This window comes from Acanthaster planci, linkage group LG03 (genome assembly GCF_054643075.1).
Source record: "Acanthaster planci isolate LZ-2023a linkage group LG03, COTS_SCS, whole genome shotgun sequence".
NCBI classification, from domain to species: domain Eukaryota; kingdom Metazoa; phylum Echinodermata; class Asteroidea; order Valvatida; family Acanthasteridae; genus Acanthaster; species Acanthaster planci.
In genome coordinates this window covers 5,766,652-5,792,190 of record NC_141779.1, presented here as the reverse complement: position 1 = coordinate 5,792,190, position 25,539 = coordinate 5,766,652, and the positions used below count along the sequence as shown (strand labels likewise).

The window sequence follows — 25,539 nt, the reverse complement described above, 5'->3', positions numbered from 1 at the left end:
GTGTGCGTGCGTGGCAAATTTCATTGGTGTCCGTCCTTGAATGCAGCATGGAGCCCATCAGGGTACCAGTGATAAGCTTTTGGGGGGTGCTTGTATTGGTTCATTTATGGAACCCCCTATGCTCAATTTGCTTAGACTGGTTCCCATCCCAATCGTTGATTGATGTTCAGAAACATGGGAGAGAAAGGGAACTAGTCTACCTGCTTTGCGCACGTTCCCAGAGTTGTCAGAAAAAGATGTTCGATTAGCACGCTAGAAATTGGATACGAGAATGCATACGTACGCGTGACGATTTATCGATGACATGACACTGATGGACGAGGCACAACGCGTGGCACGGGGCGATTTATCAACTGTTGTGTAGAATTATCATTACAATATCGTGTAAAATTGGCTTGAAGAAGAAATCAGCAATATAGAAGCACGCCTCCAGATTTCCTTACTTGTCATGGCTAGTTCACAAAGTGAAATAGGCGCAATTTCAAAGAAAAAGAAAAGGCCCAGAAGAAAATACAAAGAGGGACACTTCAACTTGTGCCACATGCCATGCACGTTGTCGGATAATCTCCTTTCTCTCCCTGATCGGGGTCGGCGAAAGCATAATTTTAGGCAGACTAAAACAGTAATCAGTGACCGACAAGACCGAGACACAGATAGTTTCCAGAGCACAGATAGTGATGCAGATGTATCTGGTGTTGATTCTGACATCGACATGTATGGCATTGGTCGTGTTGGTTCTGCCAGCCATCATGATCATGATGGTGATGCGTTCGCTTTGGGCCTCGGGCCCAGTAGTAGGTCTAACCCATTGCCTCCTTCGACTTCAGCTTCGATAACATGGGACTCCAGTTCCGATAGCATGGAAGAAGATCCATCAAATCTCTCAAGTGCAAAAATACGACATGTAAGTAGGCTTATTTAATATTGTACTTTTGTAGGCCGGGCCATAGGCCCACTAGTAGTATTGTATATTTTTGTAGCTTATATTGTCATGATTTTAACGTATTGTCATGATTGTATCTAGGATTATTTTTGTGGTCACACAATGTCTCGGGTGGGGGCTAAGCATTTTTTATGTAAACGTCCGGATTTCAATGCAAATTATAAAATCTATGGAAATTCACAGACCACTAATGGTAAGAAAGAATTTCAACTAGGCCCCTAATCTCTCTCTTGTATATTTCAACAATGAAAACGTCTGTTCAGAAATAAATTGCAACAAAAACAGCAAAAACGGTTCATTACAATGTAGATTAGGTCGAGAATGTGAAAACTGAGGATTGCATTGATAAAAGGACGCAGTACTGTTGGTAATGGTGGAAAAAGTTTCGAGACTAATGTATGCGCATGTATTCTATGAACAAGTATCTTTTCGTTAATTTCATACCTCGGCTTGACCTAGTCAAGCATAATACTTTTTTTTCTGTCGGCAAATATGTCCAAAGTTTAGAAGAGCTGTACCAGAGTCCTAGTTACTCAAATTAACATTTCCATCCCATTTTGTCTCTGTTTTTGCAACAGCAACCTATCCATGAACTTGATGAAGTACATGTACATATAAGTGATGGTGATTGTGGTCAAACTCGAAGGAATGGAAAGCTGGATAAAATGGTAAGACAATCTTTGCCTGGCTATTGATTGTTAGTGGTAGTTTATGTGGCAAGGGTACTCATTTAAATAGTTAATATTTTACTGTTGAAGAAAATAAATATTTTGTTGACAAGTATAAGCACATGATGTAGCTTAAATGCTTCATTGTTTGAAGGAAATGTCAGTCTACTGCTGCATTAAGATTTTAAGATCACTCGGCCTAATCCAGGAACTATCTGTGCAATTACGGCTGTTAAAAGTGAGGTTGATAGTCTGAAATTGTGCGAAGCAATCTTACAAAATCATCCAAAAAGTGCATGTGCAAAGTCAAACACCTGCGCTTGACACATGCAACATGGCAGTGAGCAAGTATGTACAAATCCCATTGGGTAGGGCTTTTCATCTGCTAAAACATCTTCAGACAAGGCAGCTACCTTTGCACTAGCTTTCCCTTCTTGTCAACAGCCTTTACTTTCCAGGTCATCAGATGATGACTCAAATAGCTCAACCCAACAGAACCCCAACAGTGGAGACAACACAGAGAGTGAAGAGGATGCCCTCGTCGAATCTAGTCCATTAGATGAGGATGATCAGCTTAACCGCCATGACCTGGTAAATATTTCTTTTATTTTCCATGAGTTCTACACTGTATGATACTTAGCATGCGCAGAATAAATTTAAGTCATTCTTCTGTAGTTAGAGGGGAGAGAACAAAATTGGGGTTTATTTAAAAACTTTCAAAGATTGTGTATTTCTGCATTGAAAGGTAAAATGGACAGTACATTCTACTCTTGTATTTTTGAACATGTCCAAAGTACACAGTAGACTGCAGGAACATGTCAACAAAAATGAAGCGTCGTCATTTTACCTGTGCATATATTTTTACATGTAGCTGTTGATTATTAAGTGCAAAAAGGGAAGATTTATGCATTTGTCCCATATGATAAGTGTAAAACAGACACCTGAATTTGTGCTTCCTTACACGTGTAAGAGTTGATGCACTCTTTGACCATTGAATATATATGACTTAGTGTTTGTTCAGATGTTGAGTTTGTCATGGTTTTTGACCAGTGTCTCCGCAGTAGCTGTGTGGTTTATGACCATTACATGCAATTTGAACCTGCAATGCCTTACGTTTGCATATATTCTATAGTGCTTAGTGGGTCTAACATGTAACGAAATTGGCCTTTTCGTGCATATCAACAGCTCGTACATTCTAGCTCATCAGATGACGACACAAATAGCTCAACCCAACAGAACCCCAACAGTGGAGACAACACAGAGAGTGAAGAGGATGCCCTTGAGTCTAGTCCATTAGATTCTGATCAGCCTGACCATGACCTGGTAAATAAATTTCAAATAATTCATAGAGATTAATGTGAGAATTCTACAAGTTTCATCTTGGTAGGCTGTGCATTATGGCCCAACATTTCATAAGTGTGGGGAAAAGGAAATATCAATGCAGTTTGGTAAGTGTTAAACAAGGCCTGAGTCTGATGCACTCCAGGGCTCATTTAAGGATGGGGTTGTCATTATCTCAATTTTCCTCTCCTTTTAAAAAGTATCATGTGGTTTGTATATTTGCATCCATGCGGCTAACACAGCTACATAAATGGCTAGTACACAACTGACTCAAGATAAATGCAATGATCAGGGCAAGTTTTGAAAGCAATTATTTATATGAGGTACATACATGTAATATAAATTCATGTATCCCCCAATAGTTTTGATTCAAACAGTATCAATTTGTATTTTCGCATTTTGAGCTGTAATGTTGATGCTTAAACATGTGTTTGGTATGTGGGAATTCATCACATTTAAGAGCTTTTGCAGAATTGTTGCCATGCATAATATTGAACATTAATTGACGTTTATATGTATCTTTTATTTAAATAGGATGGTCTGCTGTATCCAGATGCTCAAGTGACAAAGAAGGAGAGTCTGCTGCTCATTATGGCCCATTGTCTTCGGCATGGATTGACACATGAAGGTCTAAGCAGTCTGTTGCAGCTGCTCCAGTTTCATTTGCCAAGGGACACCTTCTTTCCGGTCTCCAAGTATCTTTTTAACAAACATTTTGAAGGTTTTTGTGGCCCTCTTGATTGTCATGTATACTGTGGTTCATGTCAAGGTTATGTTGGGACAGACGGCAGACCTTGTTCTGACTGTGGGAAAGTCATCCACTATGATGACAGTATCACCTCTGGTAACTACTTCATTATTTTTAGCATTTCCCAACAGATTAAGATACTTCTAGAAGATCCGCAAATTCAAAATAAACTCTCCAAAAGTAGTGATAATGTACACAGTGGCCTCTGTTACCAACAGCTTCCAATGGGAGAGGGTGACCTCAGTGTTACTTGGGGATCGGATGGAGCAGCAGTCTTCAGTTCCTCAAATTTCTCCATTTGGCCTCTTCAATTGATGATCAATGAACTGCCCTATGCAGTTAGAAGGAAGCACATTTTGTTGGGTGGCCTTTGGTTTGGAAGTGGGAAGCCAAGGTTTGACTCATTTCTGAAGCCAGTTATCCAAGAAATGAACATAATGAGTAGTAAAGGAGTGTCTTGGGTAGATGCAGGCTTAAATCCTAGAAACAGTAAGGTGTTTCCCGGGCCACTTACATGTGATAGCGTGGCCAGATGCCAACTGCAGAACATCATGCAGTTCAATGGCAAATACGGCTGTTCATGGTGTCTCCATCCAGGTGAACAAGTTGAAAAGGGTAGAGGACACGCAAATGTGTACCCTCTGACTAACTTGGAAGAACTACCCAGGCAAAGGGACGAAAGGGCTTTCAAACAAGACTGTCATTTGGCAGTTGAAACAAACACAACTGTCAATGGCGTGAAAGGGCCATCCATCATTTTGTTATTATTTCACTTTAACATCATCTCGGGCTTTGTTGTTGATTATATGCATACAGTTTGTCTTGGTGTAGTCAGAGCATTGACATTTCTATGGCTAGAGAATACAGAGAAGCCATGTTATATTGGCAATTGTTTGTCTATGTTGAATGAACGACTTAGCCACATCAGACCTCCTGCAGAAGTCATGCGTATTGCAAGATCGCTCTCTAACAGAAGATACTGGAAGGCCCATGAATGGAGAGCCTGGCTTCTGCACTACTCACCATCAGTTCTTAAACATGTACTTCCTTTTACATACTATGCACATTGGATGACCTTGGTCACTGCAGTGTATATTTTGTCGAAAAACTGTGTGGACCATACAATGATAAATCAAGCAGAGGTTCTCCTAGTAAAATTTGTTCTTGAGTTTGAAGATCTGTACGGTAAAGAATACATGACATATAATGTCCATCAGCTCATTCACATGGCCGATTCTGTTAGGAACTGGGGTCCACTATGGTCAATATCTTGTTATGCTTTCGAAAGTATGAATCACAAACTTGGTAAAATGATTTCAGGTACTCAGTACGTACAAGTTCAAATTTCTAAGAAGTTTTTGCTGAGCAGAATACTCCCTCATATTGCGCTGGACTGTTTTCAGGAAAGTGAATCGCAGAGGAATTTCTTTGAATCAAGTATCAATCACTTTCCATTGTCAAAGTCTATTCAAAGAGATGTCTCTGGCATTTTGCTTAGAGGTGCACCCAAACTGCTTCGGCTTGGCAACAATGAAGGCAATTTGCTACAACAATTAGGATATACCTGTGAAACTGTACTTTGTTATAGTAGGGTCTCTATACGAGGTGTAACTATTACAACTGATACACACACCCATAAACGAAGGAAGCGAATAGACTGCTACATCAGCTTAAAAAATGGCACGGTTGCAGTTGTAAAAAGAATCATCTTGGTATGTTTATCGTGTAATGAGATAAACTCATGCAGCTGTGAGAAAACATGCATGCTATATGTGTCTGTTCTCAAAATAAGAAGTATTTTTGTTGTGGACAGGCAAAGATCTATAACACATGGCGGATTACATAGTGTAAAAGGTCATAAAGAATACAGGTTGTGTTCATTAACTGAGTTTGAGAGCAAAGTTGCTTTTATTGACACTGGTAAAGATGAAGTACTGTCAATTCTTCCCAACATTGTTGATCAGGACTAAATGCTTGTAACCTGAGATCCTTGGGAACAATTCTGGCAAATGTTTAACTTGATGTACTGAAGTGTGTGTTTGTGTTATGTTCACTATCATAGGGCGAGTCTGAAATTTTGGTCTTAGGTTTTCTTGGGATGGGATTATTAAATAATCTTTTCAAAACATGAATATGTTGAGGATTAAAAAACACAATTTCTATTCACAAAATTTAATGTGGACTGTGATGGCATTAACATGTATTTCAGTTTTGCCCATGCAGTAACTTTGTAAAAATGTTAAATTCACAAAATTGTATTTATTTTCCCCTTGGTCGAAGCACTATGTTTGTTTGCTTGTAGATATTAAAGTTCATTGCGCTTGATTAACCTTGACGTGCAGTGTTTAATGTCTGTGAATTTGTAATTGTGTTTTATGCATGGAAATTGTAAACAAATTCATCATCATGCATCCTCATCATGGCTTGACTTTTCAAGATTCCAGACAGGTTGTGCGAAGCAAACAAGCAAACAGCAGCTTCTTTTATGATGTGCCTTCAGTCTTGTTGCAGAAGCGACTTGGTCATGTTTCATGTTGGTCATTATGCTCACGAGGCTCAGCAGAAACAAGAAGCAGTAATACATATTCAATAGAAATAATGGAAAATTCTGTACAGAAATGATTTCTATATACTCTCTATCAACCTCTATAGAGTGCAATTTCTATAGGGAATGGAATTACATATAACTTCTGTAAAGTTCTATAGAACAAAAAATTGTTCTATAGAATATTCTTAGAGGTTTCTATAGAAATTTTAGTGTTCTATATATGTCTATAGAGGTCTATAAATCATTCTATAGAATTCTATAGAAGTTTTTCGTATGGGGAGAGCTATGCCCATTTTTACATGTCTTCGGAAGCCTATGGAATGGTTTATACTGTTCATGGAAGTGAACGTAAAAGCAATTACTTGATGTCAGATCAAGTATTTGCATAAAAGTAAATGCATAAAAGTTGTGCACATTGTCGCTCAAATGAATTTGGTGCTAACGTTTCATGACTTAAAAGTCAATTTACTTCTGCCCTCACCTAAAATACGAGGTGGTCCTTAGGTTATGTTCATATTCATCCTGTTTTATGAAATGACCACTCATCAGTCTGGTAGCAAAAAGTATGGAGAGGGTGTGTAGAAAAAAGGATTGGTATAGGTGTAGCCAGGATACTTGGGAGGGAGGAACCACTTTTTTCCTCAAGAGGGAAATTGCTGTGGGGGGAGGACACTCATCAGCTAAGAACTGATAAACCAAGAGTAGGAGGCTGCCATTTTTTCCCCCGAAGCAAATTGGTGATTTTTATTCCTTTCTTCTTGGTTTTCATTTCTTTCACTTTTTATCCTATTTTTAATTTTTCGGGTTTTTTGGGGGGGAGGGCTGTGCCACTTTGCCCTCCCTCGCGATGTCCGAGGGAGTGAGCAAGAAACAGAATATTGCTTTGATTACCAGTAAGTAAATTGATGCAGTAATAAATTGTATTGAACACATTGTTTAATTAATGCACCAGTCTTTTTATGTGAATATCATGTTTTCACCACCGTGGTGAAAATTTAGGACTGTCTTTCATATCAATTGGAGAAAGTTTTATTTTGGACCAGGTCTGCTCTGCTTGTGCATGTACAAATACAGAGCAGTGGGATTTGATGGAGTCAGCAGGGTCTGCAATTAAACAGCTGGTACCTACTCAGAGGGGTTTAGCAAAATACTTGAGGGAGGGTGTGGGTTTCCAGAAAGTGTACAGGCAGTATGGAATAGCTAACATTTCATCAAACCGCAAGAGTGCATGGACAGCATTGTGGTTCAGAATGTATCAGCCTGATTGGGAAGAGACAGATTGATATATAGTCTAATGAAACGAGATGGGGTAAACAGTAGTTCCCATAGAGAGATAGGAAAACTACACAACAAACTCTGTCGAGTGGAACCCACCCGCAGATTTAACCCTTTTTTCCTTGTCAGTGAATTACTTTTTACTGGTATTTACGATATGCCGGTAGGGCCTTCAAGTATGTAAAAGAGCACATTCCATAACTCTTGAATATATTTCCAGCCATGTGAGAAAGATCCCCCTCCAGTTGCTCTTTTGATGGTTACCGTTTTAGCCAAATTGCATGCTCTCATCCCGGTCAGGTTCTGTTGAGATGTAAACTCCATCGTCTGTGTACATGTAGGCCTACATGTCGAGACCACATTGTGTCTCCACTGCAGTCATTCATGGCAGGTGATAGGCTGGGCCAGATGGCATTCTGGGTGAAGACCGGCTCGCCACTGTTGGCAGTGGCAGGATGTGTGATTTGTAGATTAATTAATGGCCACAAATATATCAATTTTTTTTGTTTCCTCTCCGATCGGATCGTACGTTTTCACAATGTTTGGATATCCTTTCGTTTGAGTGGGCTCAGTATTCTGGGGGAAAAGACCCCCCCAAAAAATATGCGTAAGCATGTACTGTGTGTAATGTACAAATTATTGATTTCATTATTCATAAGGAAGAACCCTCATTCGTGCTTATCATTTCCAAGATAACAGCCTTGCTTGCTGCGTAGAATGACAGTTCCATGTGTATTTGATGAATGTCTGGAGAAATGGGGTTGTAAAATTGCACTAAACCTCTGCAGGTTCGCAGTTTGTCATCGATAAATTTTTCTAGCTGTTCAAAAGGCCTAGTTGTAGTGTTTAGCTGTGCTGGGAAGACTAACCGACAGACTGATTTGTGAACATGTGCAGTCCCACTCAACAGAAGCATATCCTATACAGTAACCACCCATCAACAAATGGAAGAACTTTGAACAGTTGACCCTTAAGGCTAGTCACTCAGAGAGGCAGGCTGTACATAGGGGCTAGCTTTTCTTTCCTTTATAAGAAACAGTCACTGTGGTCACTTGTACAATTTGCCCAAACAGTCTTGCTTGTGACAAGTCAAATCAAGGATTTAGTTTCTAATTTTAGAACGCACGAACAGGGAATTTAATGAGTTTTTCCAAAGCAGTTGATTTGGTGACTTACTTGAGAGCGTGGCATTGTTAGTACTGTTCATTTTTTTTCTGAGGCAAGGTTTTCTAAAGGGAAAGCTTTAAAGGCTCTGAACAGCTTTGTAGTAACTCTACCCCAAAAGAGCTGGACAGATTTTCATCAAACTGATGTTTTTCGATGACAAAAATTGTCCCAAGCATTAAATATGCAGATGTGTGTGTATATTCCAGCTTGGCTGGAATGTGAAGAAAGAGGGAATTTTATTTCTGGAAATGAAAAATGAGGCGTGTATGCCTCGTAGATTGCATTTTTTGGAGATTTCGACAACAGTCATTTGAATTTGAAAAGTGATTAAACAGATTACATTGTCAAGCTTCATTGTAGCTTTGCATGTACTGTAGAACACTGCTTGGTTTATAAGTGAAGGTATTTACATAGGCAGTAGAAAAGTAAGCAAACTTACGTTCATTCAGTCTTGTTACATGTATTGTCTTCCCACTTATTCACGTTCTCCCTCAAAAGTTAATAAATCAGTGTGTAATGTCACTGATATAAATGACGTTTTCCCTTGGACTTCCAAAGACCTATTGTTGCCTTCTAGTTCTAAGTGAACTATAAATACCCAACCATCTTTGGCCTGCTACTCCATCTTCATATGAAAAATCTCCAAATATTATCCAGTCAAAAATACCCTTGATACCGGTAGATTATCCGTGATACATGTTCATGTACATGTACGTTCCCACTGAGCAGTTGCCGTTGTAATGCCTTCTACAGTGTACAGGTGCATTTTGCCAGTGGTCCACAATTTGTTAAGCCTCAGCATTCAGCAGGTTACTGCATCACTTGTTTCTTCCACCATGTTTATTTGTCAAATCAAACTCGCAATAGTTGGCACTACATCCATTTTGTCCCGCTGAAAAGGTCAGTCTTTTTTTTCTTAAATGAGGCTGTGAACAAGAAAAAAAAAAATCTCCAAGCACCCTCACTCAAATAATAACAAAACAAAAAAACATTTAACTTAACCTTATAAAACAGAAATGCAATACAGGTAGGAAATGGTCACTCAGGAAATTCAGCATCCAACCTGCCCATAAAACAATTTTTTCTTCTGGTGGTGCCAGTGACTCATGTAGAGTGGGAAAAAAGGCTTTGCAATTGGATGCATACAAGGTGTACAAACCCCCCCCAGTGAACAAATACAATGCACATGCGTTTGTCTGTTGACCATGTTTTACTGCACACTTCAGTGCTTTGAAAGATTGGAGTGTTTCAGCCACTGAATGCTGTAAATTGCCACTGAGTGAATCAATTGTAGTTATTAATGCATTCAATAAATCTGCGCTGGGATTGTAATGTGGATAGTTGGGGATGGGGGGGGAATGCTGTAAGGATGGCTGAAAAACAGTTTTAATGTATGTCTGGTATCAATTCTAGTGGAAGTGTAATTCTCTATGCATAAAAGCTTTTTAGTGTGAGACTTTGCATGGAGATCTCTGCCATTGTTGGTTCCACTGGTACTAGCTGTTGGCTTTACCGATCTTTTTTTATTAGTATGAGAAATGAGTAATTACCTGCAATTACAACCACTGAACGATATGTAACAAAAACTCAAGTACTGGATGGGATGTCACAGTAGTCGCTTGGAGCCCCAGCCAGTTTTCTATTACATATTTTTTTCAGTTTTGCACAGAGATACTGGTACTGAAGAAGTGATATTGTAAAGCTCCTACGGTCATGGGTGGCACCAGAATTTGTTCGGGGGGGAGGGATTCACTGCCAACAAAATGACAGACCATGAAGGCTGATAAGGGGTCTAATTCCAAGGTCTTTTTTAGCAAATTGTTGGTATTCCTTCCCCTCTGTTTCGGTTTTGTTTCTGTTACATTTTCTCTTTTCGTTCCACCTCTTTGTTTGTTTGTTTTTCTGGGTGAAGAGGGCTGTGGTGTCGAGTGGTGCTGCTGGTTTTGGTAATTCTTGTGGAAGAGAAAAATCTAATATGAAAATAGTCCAGGTATTATAGGCGATATCATTATTTAGGACTTTTAAAAGTAACGGTGGTTAAGGTGTTGAAGTCGACACATATTGAGGCCTCAAGCAGTGAACCAAAGTGGACAGTATTGTGCGACATTATTCCAGGAAAGAAAATAAGGCATTTGTCTGTGGCAGTATGTGAAATGGGAAATGTTTCATCTGATGACAGAGTGTTGGCATGGATTGCCAGCCCCACAGCCAGACCCTAAGAGCACCCTCAGGTCAACTCTCAAATAGTCACATTGAATAATAAAACATGAAAAATACAGAGTGATAAAAAGATTAGGCAAAGCGATCGGCTTGCTTGCGTATTTCAGCAAGTATTGGTACTGTTGTACATTGCACGACTCAAGTGTACATTTTGGCTGTACATATCGGTGTATACAGTACATGAATTGGTCTGATACTGACAGTCGCGAGACTAAAGGCCTGGTTTCCATATGGTTGTTTGTAACACAGCCTGAATGCAAGACGTGAAGATGCAGACATGAATGGAAGACTCAAGCTTCATCTGAAAGTCCGTGATTTTTCAGGAAAATGTGCTTCTAGATTGACTGTACCGCCTCGTGATGCCAAACCTGTACCCCAGTTTCATGCATTTCATTGATGGTCAGCTATTTAGTTGATCATAAAGGTGTAATACTGTGTTTAAGCACTAAGAAGAATATTGGCAAGATTTGTGGAACTAAGCGAGAGAGACATCATTGTATGCCAGCATGCGTGTTTGTATGGGGATTCCACGGCTACTCGACGCAGACAGTTGGCAAAGTTGGGCCAGGTTCATCTTTGCCGACTACATGTATCTGCGTTGTCGGCGACACCACCATTTGACATGTTTCCATATGTCGGCGTTGCAGTTTGCGTCTTGATTGCATTGCTCTTTGCATTTCCTACGTCGATATGGAAACCAGGCTTAAATAACATGTGCCAAGTGCTGTAACAACATTAACATCATGGCTGAACATGACTTCAGTGTTGCTTGTCATTACATAACATTGTTTAGTACAGCAGATGCTCAGCGAAATCTTGAATCTTGCACAAATTTATCCAATTCCTTCCTGAGTTTATTTGCCTTTGAATGAAATCCCTTCCTTAGGATGATTAACTCAAGAGGGAGTAGAATACAATTTGCCCAGCAGTTCAAGATTGCCCTGGGAAAAGACATTGTGGGTTCAAGTCCCACTAGAGTACAGTAACCTAATTTTGTCCCACCTACATGTAGTTTTTTGGTCACAGGTGCTCTGAATTAACAATGAGTATTCAGTTTTGAAATGAACTACCAGTAATGTTTGTTGATGAAAGACAAACTCATGGGAATTACCATTTTTGTCATACAAAATGTCATTGGGAGGTACATGTACATTGTACCAACTCAGTGAGTTCCAAAATAAACACAAAACTGTAAGACGGTGAAAACAAAGATGCCTTTATTTTTCACAGAACATAATTAGGGATCTGTGCAGAAGGATAATGTTTGTGTTATATGTAGTACAATATTTGTGAAGACACACAGACAGGTTTAATTGGACATCAACACCAATGATGACACTGCTTGTCTTTGCACACTGCCGGAGAATTAGGGAAAAACCCTGTCACTTCCACGATCCCTGGCAGAAGATCAACTTTTCTTTTTCAGAAGTACAGTCAAGCTTCCACTCAGAACAGATGACAAGAAGTGAAACAAAAATAAACCAAAGAGGCTGTTTGGCGTCAGGTTCCTCATTTCAAGCATCAGGAGATTTCAATTTCCAAATCAGGTCACAAACAATTCTACAGTATCATTATATAGTATCATGGCTGAAAGAAGGGCATTCAGGGAATTTTCTCTCCCAGCAGCTCTGGCAGCAGATAACTTGATGTTTGCTGTATACCCTCTGGAGGATCCTGTAAGCCCAATGATGAATACATGCAAAGAAATCATGTTTGTTGTCAAGCTTCACAGTTATGATTTGGCCACAGGCTGATGACCAACTCCTCAGCTGATGATAGTGGCTGTGACCTCTATGCTAGTCTTATAACTGGCTACTGGATGAGGAGAGGGTCACATCGGTCATTGTGTCTGTTACCAGCCATGCGTAGTGCATACTATTGTACACTGTGTTGTACATGTACATGTACAGTGTATATGTACAATACTTTACACATGTACATGTGTACATGTACAGTGTACATGTACACACGTACTCTCATGTTGGCCATTTGCAAACAGCACACAGGAGTTCATGCTGATCAACGAGCCATTCACCAGATGTCATTAAGTGTGTCCAAGGGCTGTCTATTGTCATTGATCATTGATTTCCAATGCCCCGGTAATAAAGGCTGTTAGGCTTAGCCAAATAGTGTGGCTCAAGTTATTGTCAAGTCCTTTAGCCATTTCTGTGTGGTCAGTGTGCAGTTGCTGACTTTGTGCAGGCATAATAAGATCACTGTTACTTGAGATCACATCTTACCATGATATCGGTACATGTACAATGTACTGTACATGTTCCATTTTCCGAACTGCTTTTTCTGTCTGCAGTTTTATCGTAAACTATACAATTTTATATATGCGTTACATAATGCATGATGACATAAAAGCAATTTTTTTACTTAATCTGCAATGCATTATTTATATAACAAAACACAGTTCATCCATTCCTCTTGGTTGAGAGCTCATGACGTGGCTGGTCTTAAACAGTTGGCTAGAGGAGTTTTTGAAGAAAAAAAGGAAGGATAAATGTGGAACAAGATGGTTAGAAATACATTATTTCTAAAAGTTGTTTGGGACTTTGTGACTCCAAAGGTATTCAGGAATGGACATAAATATGTGCTTTGCTGGCCTATCCTTTCAAGACTGGCTTAGGACTAGGAGACTGGATGCTGATAATGTCCTTTTCCTTTGGGTCCGACATCAATGTCCATACTCGTGATCTATTAAGCATACATCCCTGTATTTATTTGTTATTCCCATATCGAAGGGGAGGATCTCATCCCTTCTGTAGTTGCTGTCAGTATATTAAGCTGCATTTGAACTCATTATCTTTGTTAACATGAGTATACTTCTTTGTACCTCAACATCATGGGCAGTGTATTGGATGGGAAAAAAGGGATAGTGTCCTCCCCACAGAAAAGATTAGAAATCAAAAGCGGAAAAAGAAAAAAAAACACTTAAAAACCTTAAATTCACCCTTCACCCCCCCCCGTCAGTGGGTTATTAGTTTGTTACTGACGAGTGATGTAACCCCCTAAAAATTCTTGGCAATGCCCAGGACAGACAGCAGAAGTGACCTGGAGGTAGGCAAGAACATATCCTGTCAAGTTAGTTTACTCTTGCAAAGTAGGGTTATTTTAATATGGTAGAGATGCAGATGTACTTGGAACATACATGTACCTGAATCTGTTGGCCATTTGTATACTGAAATCACAGAGTAATTTCGTTTCATTATGCCTGGCCGAGATAGCTGAGGAAGACTCTCTGGTCAGTGATGTTACTGGAAAGTTACACAAAATTAGATACAGGTACCTAAGGTATGTATATTTTACATATCTGACAAAATTGCAAATGTGTTTTTAACACAAAAGGTTGCTGAGATGAAAGTTTTCAAATTGTCTATGAAGCTTAATACTATTTCAGCATACCAGGAGCACATTTTGAAAGTACTGCAGCGGGACATTTTCCTTAGCAAAATCATCCAAATTACATAATTGTTGGTTTCCTTCATGCAAGATTTCCGCCATTCATAGTTAATGGTTATGGTTCTCGCGGCTGGTTGACCCCAACTGGCTGGGTGGTTGAGTGGTTGAGACACGTGCAGTAGTTAGGAGGTCGAGGGTTTGAGTCCCATCAGAACAAGCTTATAAATGAATTTGTCCCCGTATTCTTGGAAAGTCGTTGAGCATAGAGTGCTACGTGAAATGGCATAGATGAATGGAAACCAAATATTTGATCTTGAGATCAGTCAAGTCTTTGAACTGGAATGTGCACATGCATGCATAAATATGTAGACTAATTTTGGAACTAGAACTACTAATGTATGTAGAAGCCATTATGAGCTGGTGACACATGCACATCAGGTGCCTCTCCCACCAGGATATTGTGATTTGCTAGTTTATTGCATGTGCACCTCAGTCTTTGTAACATGCATGTGTCAGTGCTGCACTAGCTACATGTACATGTACATGTACCATGTGAACGAAAAATGGGGAACGCCAAAATATGAGTGATGATGGGGTTGACAAAATGGGTTTGACTTTGGTCATTTGAGTTGAGCAGTATGCACGTGCACCATGACAAGACCAATGGTTCAACTACTTAGTTGTTACTCAACCTGCTCAGGCTCCTTGGATCACGACACACACGTATTGATGCCTAGAGACAAAGAGGCCAAGCTACACGAACAGTGAATGTGCCGTTACATTGTACATGTAGCTAGAAATTTACTAAGTCATATGGCTTATGACCACATATGGGACCATTAGAAATGTCACATATGTAGGATACATTTATGCAGCTCAGAAAAGCTGGATGGTTATGTGGCCAATTCTTGCCATTCTGTCAAAACCTACTGTATGTGCACATATGCATGGAGCATATTGATGTAAGGAAAACATTGATCACAGCGTTTGGGATAAAATAGCCACGCTAAAGTGTGATTTAATGACCTTTTTTTTTCTTTTTCTCCAAGCCACATATCCCAAATGTTTAATGTTTCTAACAGTCACTATTATCGGTTCTACATTCTGCCCAGAGGATGTGGATGCAGCGAGCAAGTGCACTGTAAAGGTGTGCCAAAGCCATTTGGGAATATCCAAATTTGTTTCTTTTTTGGGGGGGGCAACTTGCTTTCTTTACTGGTTGAACTGACGGAGGGACGTGGAGTCTTTGGAGAGGTAGTTGGTGTCCTGTGTATGTAAAGTACTTGTAGTTGTTATTAAGTAGGTTTTTTCCTTCTTCCTGGTGAGCAAGAAAGGTCTCATATCCTAGATGTTTGGCTGTGAAGGCCAGGGGTCCCTTTAGTCAATAAAGGGTCAACAATTGGATTTCCTCCTTGCAAGTAGCAGGGGCCAGTTTTAGATTGCACCCCCAGAGCCTAGAGACCCAGGAGAGATACATTGGGGATGAAGGTAACAAGATAGGGCAGTTCCGCTAACTGGCCAGAGAAAACACCAAGGACTCTCCAATTGGAAACACAGCCAGCATAGGTCAGGCCAATCAGGCATGCTTGATGGGCAGAAATGTGGTTAAAGAAGTTGCCTGATTGTTCTTCATGCTGCTAGACTTGACTTCAGTTGTGTCGGTTGAAAATGAACGCATTGTGATTTCCAAATAAAAGCATCAATCAGAATGACGGGATTTATCTTTTGAGGCATTGTACAGAATTCGTACATGGTACTTGGTACTCGTACAAAATGTTATACCAACTGAGGTGCAATACATGCATGTTGCATATGAAAAATAATGCTGTGAAATGGAGTTGCAATTTTGCAAAAAGAAATCACATTCACAATTCACTAGGCGGGGAACACTATCCCACTTGAGTGAAGATGCATGAAAATCTTGTCCCGCTTGTGTGAAAGTCTATCTTAACAATTCTTTCCCTGCTGTGCATGCTTGTGAAAATTGTTTCCCTCTTGTGGGAAAATCTGTAAATATCTTTTCTCACTTTTGGAAAAGTTTTCCCCGTTTTGTGAAATGAAAATGACTTCCCAGGGGAGTGAAAAAGTGTGAAGAGAATTCCCCACTCCCAGGTTAATTATTGATGGCAATGCGTCGTCCTCTGTGTCTAGATGTATGGTATGCTGTCTAGCCAGGAGCACAAGTACATGTACAGTGTGTGTTTACAATATGCAATTTTGATCATGTGTTGATGTGTGTATTCTGCAATGTATGTACATATAATTATTAGTTTTGATTGCCTTTTTGTGTGTACATGTATGCACCTACTGGCTCTTGTGTACATGTATGTTTCTGTGCATTCCTCTTTTGATGTGACATGGACCCTGAGTTTGAGTGCATGCATCCTAACTGGCATAGGATAGGAGAGACAGGCTGGTGGCCACACATGCTGAGCGTAAAGACATTACATTCCAACATAAATCGGTTGCAATTTTGATCATGTGCTGATGTGTGTATTCTGCAATGTATGTACATTTAATTATTAGTTTTGATTGCCTTTTTGTGTGTACATGTATGCACCTACTGGCTTTTGTGTACATGTATGTTTCTGTGCGTTCCTCTTTTGATGTGACATGGACCCTGAGTTTGAGTGCATGCATCCTAACTGGCATAGGATAGGAGAGACAGGCTGGTGGGCACACATGCTGAGCGTAAAGACATTACATTCCAACATAAATCAGTTGCGCATGCTCACTGTCTGCGCTAAATGTATATAACCCTGCATGCGCATGTGGTGAGTTCCCGCCGAATGACCATCGTTAATTGCTGTGTAAAAACACACCCTCTCTTGTTTCAGCAGATAGGTTTTGCAGATATGAAGTCCATAATTGGTTTGGTTGTAACTGTTGTATGTGTATATGTATATAGGACCTAATTTTAACCAATGGGAGCATGCAGTGTCCTCTCACTTGAATAATTGACTCAGTCTTATGAGTTTATCCGTTCCGACTTGAAGCACCCTGTCACTTGCAAATTAAGAAAGGTTGATGAGAATAGTTTTGTCGAGGCACCCGGCTCACCCAATGACCGTACATTCCTGTTCTGGTCGTACCCACTCAGTGAATCCCATGCCAACTACACAAAAACTTGTGTGTGTACGGTGTGAAGGTACATTGTGTGTACCCTCCAAAGAATCTACTGTTGTTGTATACTGGTAGAATTGTGACATACCAGCATCTCTTCTCTAGTTCCAGCATGGAGCGAATTGGCTGAACAATGCCATCTGCAGTTGCATAATGTACCTGTAACGTTTCTGCCAAAGGACCTACACATGTACTTCCGAAGTGCATGTACTTCAATTGTATGTATTTTGCACTTTACAGAGGCCCTCGGTTACTGTCAACCATGCAAGGACCAGTGATATTACACCACCATGCCCAGAAGAGAAAGCATCTGAGTGTGCTTTGTTGCATTAAATCTGCATGAATTTTGTATGTACTATATAGTACATGTAATTCAAGATGTGATATCTCTTTATATCTCAACAAATTACATCACCAGTACAAGGTGGAATCAGTATTATAGTGCTCTGGTCCACTGTTCATTGTGGGTACATGTAATAAACTTGTGGAAACAGGACTGGGGAATGCACAGGCACATGGATTAAAATGATAAGGACAGGATTGGATAGGTTGTTGAAGCCCTGTCAGCACTGAACTCTTTTGGGTCAAACTTATCAAGACTGTGGGTGCTTTTCCCATTTTAAGTCTAGTGTGGACATCCCGGGAAGTTTTCCTCTCGGTTACTTTCACTGAGCTGCGCTGTCATTTTTACTGGCCAACTTCTGCCCAGGAATAATTCTCGAGTCACCTCCCCAAGACGGAAAGTCCAGTGTGGACAGTGCGAGTCGGAAAATGCACGGAACGCAGCTCAGTAGACCTTACATCTGGACCGAGCAAAACGGCATGCTGCACACAGGGAAACTATGCTTGCGTGTTGCACGTTTTCCCGTGGTGTACATGTGGCATGTGGTGAATATTTCCAGTACATTTATTCCTCCTTTGGTCTCAATCTTTGGTGAAATTTTTCATACAGTTGGAAAATTAACTATTTTTAAGAGTGCACCATTTCCAGATGATAATGAGGAAGGTAACATCGTGTCTAAGGACCAACACAAAGGCAGAAAGGTCATGCAAAGTGCCCTCATAAGTCATTGCATTCACGGCTCCGTTACTGCTCCTGTGTTGAAAGTCCAAAGCCTTGTTTGCACTGGACTTTTGTTTCCGAGGGTTTTACCGAGACGGCGGTCAAATAAAAAATAGTCAAATGTGACCGCCGTCTGCACTTCGACTTTCAACAGAAAATGACTTAGCCATTCAACTGACCATTTGACTGTTAGGAAAAGAGGGAAAAATTGAAATGCAGTGAGCCTCAATCACATCATCAATTACCCAACTTAGCACTTCTCTCTTTAGAACAGAAATGTCAACAAACAGAAGGTTGTTTGAGTTGTGTGGTTTGGGGGAGATCAAATTGGGCCCTAACTTTACTTTTTTTTCCCCACACACCTTTTTAATCTTTACAATCCACTGTAACCATGTTGAATATTAGTCCTAGAAACATGGGCATAAATTACAGATATGTTCACCAGTGCCCAGCGTGGGGATCTCACTTCAAAGCCTGCGTGTACTACCATAGCTACATATAAACTAGGAGGAAAAGTCACCCCTAAAACACATGCACATGTGTATGGGAGTAGTGGCTTCCTGTTTCACGATTGCTTGCAATCATAACCAGTGCTGTTGTATGCAGCCCAGCTGTTTCTGGAAAAGGAAATGATTGGGATTGGTGAAGTCATGTGACGAAATGCTCTGAAAAGTTTCCCCATGACTTTCCTGTTCAGATTGGTTTATTACCCCCAGCGTGTTAAGCTTTTCAGTTCCCTTGCAACGAGGAAATCCTTCGGATAAAAATGTATCTAATGACGCCATCTCCCATGGGAATGTTTTCCCAGTTGTCTAAAAAGACAAGGAACATCAACTGGCCTTTAAATTCAAGTATTCTCTGACCCCAAATAATGCGGCAATGTGGTGGGGCAGGCTGAGGATCTCAATCCACTTCGTAGCATTTGTCAGGAATCCGGGGATTCCTGATTCTTTTGATATTTGACCCATTTATATAATGGTCCACTTTGGATTGCAACAGTCTTGTCTGTGGATACCCTTTTGGTGTTAGAGACTAATCCAGCGACCGGGATGAGAAGCCATATCTGCAAACAGCCGTTTCTGCATGCATGTGTGAGCGTTACATTCCAAATGCTTATGGGCTCAAGTTTAAGGATGTGCATGTGAACGTGGTGCCGCTGCAGTAAAAGAATCACCTGTGATTAGTTAGTTCAATAAAGAGATTGACAGGGGTGTTGTACAGGCATCCTTCTTGTTGTGATGAGCAGTAATTAAGTGTCATGTTGTACTCATGTTGGCACGAGTGTTCACTCATCAGGCCCAGCCGAGCGTGTTTGGTCCAGGGAAAATGTAGTTATCTGCCATCTCATGCGTATTTTGCATTGTAAACAGAAGCCCTTGGATTAGTGTAAATGGTGTTTAATCCTTTGCCGTTCCTACCTTGTGGTAACGTATGCCACACAGTAACTACGGTACTTCCATATGCATGCACCTTGATGATTTACATTCTACAGTATTGAAGATATGCAGCCTGCTTTATGTATGTAGTTATTGACTTGATAGTCAGTACACCATGCATACATAGCATACATAGCATACATACATGTACATGTTGTACAAGATACTTATTATGCACAAGTGTACACATGTATTTCTATGGTGACATTAATGTTTTGAGGTACAATGTACATGTACACAGTGTGTGGATGCGCAAGTCTATGATAAATTAGTTGGTGCACACAATTTGCTTTGTGGAATGAATGACCTGTTTATAGTGTACGTGTACATGCATGCTCCTGTGAATAGCATACCATGTATGCCACAACTGAACAAATGGCTGGTGATAATTGAAGACTACAGTCTAGTGTAAAATGTAGCTACAGTATTGATTGGTGGGATATTGAACTGCCTTGTGAAAATATTGACAAGTTGTACCTACACCTATTTCCCAATTAAGTGGGGCCCTCATCCCTGTGGTCACAGGTATGCATGCCATGTACATTTACATGTACGTGCACCTGATCAGAAAGACAGTTTATATAGCCTGAGGTTCAGTTTGAGAGTCAACATGTAAACATTTTGCTGACTTTTGAGGGGCTGTTTATTTGTTTGGGTTTGAGGAAGCTCAAAATCATTTGTTCTCTTCTACAGCCGGCCATCAAGAGTGAGGAAGATTTCCTTTGAAGAGTTGACGGATGTCAAAGGCGAACATTATGTTTTGTAATTTTAAGGAAGAGGTTGAAGGTTGTATGATACTTCCTAGCATTACAGTGAATGTGGTATTAAAGCCTTTGATTTGTTTTCTGGGGGAAACAGTTGAGAAACTTGATGCTTGGCTCAAGGTTGCGGTGTAGGTTTCAGTTAAACTACACGTAAATGCCAAAAATGCCATCTGAAAATGGGAGGTATGAAATTAAAAAGAACGTTTTAGGTTTTTTAAAAAAATACTAATTCAGTGTGCGGGTAAGTGTTCATTTGTTAAAAATAACACCGGGAGAGGTTGGATGGCATTTGTTTCATATTAAATCAACAGTACTTTACAAGGTGAAATGATGCTGCATTTGCATCAAAAAGTTAGTCAGTTGAACCTCTCTGCATTTGCACCGCAGTAGACGCAACTGTTCTTTGTTTCCAATTTTACATTTTTCCCCAAGTTTTACATTTTTCCCAATTTTATCTCCTAAAAATCTTTAGGGTTGTATGGTAAAATAGGATAGGTTGGGAAGTAGAAACCATGACTACAGTTTTGGCGTTACCTGTAAATAATAGTACACAATCTACACATTCTAACTCGTAAAAATTGCAGATTTACGAGAAATCCTTCCTTGGAGGAAAGCCGCGCATGCTTACTTCTGACCTGTCCCCTTGATGAAGGAAGACAGCTTCAAATGGGAACACTTCCTGCCAGGTTGGATAGTTCTTGTCACTGTGCCTTCTGGGACTTGACGGCTGAGAACGAGCCATATGGTTGGGTGTTGTTGTTCTGTCTTCCTTGTGTTGTACATGTCCTTTGTGGTAGGACGATGTGTAAGTGGCATACCACATGTTGGTTTGGAATTATCCAGGGGGCTTTTTGAAAATCATTTAGTGGAGCACGTCTCCCACCCTGGACTTGGAGACAGGCAAGAAGCCTCATTGCATCTTTGATTTCGTTGCTTGCTGGGTGCCTCAGCCGTTTGTTCATCCTTCTTTTCTGAGTGGCAGAATTGCACTAAAATATCAGTGTTTTGGACTGTGAATGCTGGGATACCTGATAATGCCCAGCTACGTATGGCGGTACCCCTTTTCTTATTGCCCCCCCACAAAACCTTTGCAGATTCCAACACAACCTTTCTGAAAAGAACGCTTATTTTACAAAAATGAGTTTACCAGTCGCCTATGAAAGTTGCTGAACAAATTGCATCTAGGTAATACTTTGCATTGAGTCTGGTTAACTTGCTTCCATATCCCATCATGTTGTGGTGAATAGCATTTTCTTGCAGTTTGCAGGGAATCACACGGTAAAAAAATGTTTTACCTATGATCTTTAAGGCTTTAGAAGAAATTGTTGGTTTTGTGGGTTCACCCCAAAAATTGGTATTCGATTGGTTGTGGTAAAGTGTGAGAATATATCCCCCCCTTGAGGACAGTAAAATAGGAAACATTTGTTATGTCATGCAGGTTGATATATTAATTATACAGGGTAGACGTGAATCCCTGTGCTATATTGAAATGTGAAGTTAGCATCACAGTGCTGGGGGTGATGCTATTCTAAATATAGCCTCAATATCTCCAATTTGAGAGATTAGAATAGCTTGGGTCAGCTCAATTTAGATACCCACGTGGGCATGAATAGGCATTGTGTTCCATGTGTTTGCACACTTGAGAATCAGGACCGTCAGACTATAGGGGAAAACAGGATTGGCAAGTTGTGAATGAACCAAAACAGCCTCAGAGGATTTGAGGGCTGGTGCCTATCCTGATCTATTCTGTATATGTACGTGTCTGATATGAGGTCGTGGTTCTAGTCTTCGCAAGGCATACCACTCAGTAATGTGCAGTAATGGCTTGTTGGGTGCAGTTGTCCCATTGTCTATGTTCATGGCACATTTCACCCAGGCCCTTACGTGTCTATTTGTATTCAAACTGTATTCATCTGGTTCCTGAATAGTCTGAGGCCAAGTTCAGATTTGGTTGATAAAACTTGCAGAGAGTAACCTGGCCATTGCAGGCCTGTCAACAAACTTTGAGCACGAGGTTATTTGTGCGTTAATTCATACCCCTATGCAATTTTATTTGCAAAAACAAATGTATGAATGAAATAGAAACTAAAGCAGTATTTAAAGAAGTAGTTTGCTCATCCTTCCTTTTCTGTCCTTATTGTGGAATGAGAACTTTCCACAGTAAGCTTTGCTTCTTGGTTACTTGGTTGGTTTTGGTAGAAAGTGATGTCACATGTGTTATGTACAAGTACCAATAGGACACAAGTCCATGTTGGAAATGGGCTTCCAGAACCAAATCTGCCAGTACGTCTTTTTTGTCAAGCTCAAATCTTCAGGCTGGAAATGTTGGCAGTCGTCCAACTTATCCATAAGTCATTAACAGAGGTAACTGTTAAGAAGCTGAATCAAATCCAGTCTTGATGAAGCCACCAGGCCTTACTGTTTTACTTTTAAATACTATATCCATTAATAAATGCTGATTTTTGTGTGTGGTATGTACAGATGCTGTAGGAGTCATAAATGGGTAATACTAAAAGCTAAGCAACAAAGACATAATGCGGGAAATTAACAGTATGTGTTGAAAATTGAAACAAGAGGAATAAATGTAAGACATAAATTTAAAAAGAAATTGGATCAGCTGGAAGTCAACTTTTTCCTAAAAAAAGGGATTCTCTTTGATGTGAAAATGTTGCAATCCTACTATAGTACCTCCCCCAAAGTATAATGGTACAGTCCAAACCCTAACATGGCAGCTGTTCCGAGCTCAGTGCACAGTGAGAGGATTTTGTCAGCAAAACTATGATTTCCAGATGTTAAACTGCCCTTATTTCCAGATATCGTTTCATCCTGTGCCCATAATTATTTGGTAGTAAACTGAGAGTAGATTTTAGACTTCTATTGATGTGTAAACTGATGCGAAAGTGTGGTTATAAAGTACGACCGCACATGCACATGCATAGAGTAGGACCCTGACACGTCAAGGAAACAAGTCGAGTGAAGTAACTTTACTGTTTGGTGAATTTTTTTTGCATGAATCCACAGTGTTACATTATCGAAGAAGCATATTACTTCGGGGTTAAATTTACTGATTACTCTTGGCTGTGGAAAAATCCTTTTTTTTCTAAAGGGCAAGAGCACCAGTCACGCCTGTTCATCTACGGATGGACTCTGTGAGTGCATGTACTGGTATGTTGTTTGCCCACCCAGAATGCCCTGCAGTTCATGGATTTTGAGCAGGATAAGTTACAAGATCTTCAATTGGACCGTTGAAAATGCCCCTGTGTTTTCTTGATTTTGCTCAAATCATTTAAGTCAGACTCCAAATAAGTCAGCGGAATAAAAACTGCAGTTAATTTTATACTCCATAGTCAGCCAGTCTTGTAAAATCAGGAGCAGAAACCAGTTGTGTAACTTTCCTTTAATTCCAATATTGTCCCTATCTGACTGAGCTTGAGCACTTCATGATTTGTATTGGAGGCCTTGAATATCTGAGTGGGGCGTGCCTGCTGCATTGGAGTAGTTATCCTTGTCAGCTGAGCCAACTTCTGGAAGCTGTTGTTGCCTGGGTTCAAGAGCTTGACTAGAAGCTGTCAGATTTGAGCCAAGTCACCACTGGGTGGGACTCATGAGTCATATTCCCCTGTAATTACTGAAGAGTGGGGAAAGGGGGCTTGTAGACGACACTTGGATCGAAGGCATGTCAGGCTTTAGGATTTACAGCACCCAGAGTTCTTCGTCATTTTTTTGAAATTATGTTCATCTGTTGGGGAAATAAGAAATTTTAGAAAATATGAATTAGGTCATATTTCTACATAGTTTGTCAGTTGCGAATGTGAATTTTATTTCTCGTGCCAGATACATGTATTTTAGTTAATGCAGATATTGTGAGCAAAAAAGCATTTTCATAATTTAAATTTTCATAACTGTGCTTCTCTGTATCGGTGACATTTCTGTGGCATAAAGCTTTTTTTCATTTTGGAATCATCCTGAATTCAGTTCAATCAGTCAAGTACTGGAGCAAATGAAATGGGCCACTTAGTGGATGTCAGCTCAAAATGGTAGAACCAAATGTCTGGTCAACAAAACTGCTTTTTCAAAATGCTTTGTCTGTTCTAAAGATGGCCCCAGAATGTACTTCAATCACTATCAAATCAAGGGCGTAGTAAAGGCATTTTCTTTGGGGGTGTGTGCCAGAGTCAATTTGCTGACTTATAACTTGTTCACCAACCTCGTGTCGTGTGAATTTCACCAAAAGCAGAAAATGGAAATCCGTGGTACGCTACGTTTCATGCTCAATGGGAAATGCTGACCACCAACACATATCGTTTATGTATCAATTTTGGATTCATTTGTTGACTGAACCTCTATTTGTCAAATGGAATTAATTATTGGGGGAGGGTGCCACATCCCCCCTCCCAGTCGCTACGCTCCTGTATCAAGTATAAATAATTTCAGAATCCTTAAATGAGCATCGTTGTTAATAGAGTTTTTGTTTGGCTTTTTTTGTCCTACATGGTCAAAAGATGTTTATTTAATTTGGTGTATTTTTATGAGAAATCACATTTATGCAGATATTAAAAGCGAAGGTTGATTTTGCACTAGCCTTTTAAGACAGTGAAAGACATTTAACTCCTCCAGCCCAATCAAGTTTGACTAGTGTGTGTTTATACTCTAGACTGAGAAAAAATGGAAATCTTTCACAACAGCCAACGATTAAATCTCACATAACATTGTGATATATTGCTTCAGAAGAAGACGGTAGGTGCATTTTATTTCTGGTTTCCCTGTAGCTGCTAGGCCGATAAGCCTAGCCGTCAGCCAGGGATGTGTCATTGGTTGTTATCAAACATACCCAGACC

At 40.1% G+C, this 25,539-nt stretch overlaps 2 protein-coding genes across 2 annotated transcripts in view; both read left to right on the top strand.

Annotated features, from left to right (window-relative positions):
• LOC110986194 (ubiquitin-conjugating enzyme E2 E1-like) overlaps positions 1–25,539 on the top strand; it is a 79,231-nt gene that overhangs the window by 19,905 nt on the left and 33,787 nt on the right. The gene's annotated exons all lie outside the window — the stretch shown is intronic.
• Positions 20–6,035, top strand: LOC110990825 (uncharacterized). Its single transcript, XM_022255920.2, has 5 exons — positions 20–904; positions 1,522–1,611; positions 2,056–2,202; positions 2,797–2,934; positions 3,487–6,035. Exons 1-5 carry the CDS (start codon positions 449–451, stop codon positions 5,668–5,670), a joined length of 3,015 nt encoding a protein of 1,004 aa, XP_022111612.1. The 5' UTR covers positions 20–448; the 3' UTR covers positions 5,671–6,035.

What these genes read in the sequence shown, in the direction of transcription:
- LOC110990825 (XM_022255920.2), top strand. Translation starts at nt 449, where the DNA reads ATGGCTAGTTCACAAAGTGAAATAGGCGCAATTTCAAAGAAAAAGAAA. An exon ending in ATGGAAAGCTGGATAAAATG is followed by an intron (nt 1,612 to 2,055) that starts GTAAGACAATCT and finishes TCTTGTCAACAG; the next exon opens with CCTTTACTTTCCAGGTCATC. An exon ending in ATCAGCCTGACCATGACCTG is followed by an intron (nt 2,935 to 3,486) that starts GTAAATAAATTT and finishes TTATTTAAATAG; the next exon opens with GATGGTCTGCTGTATCCAGA.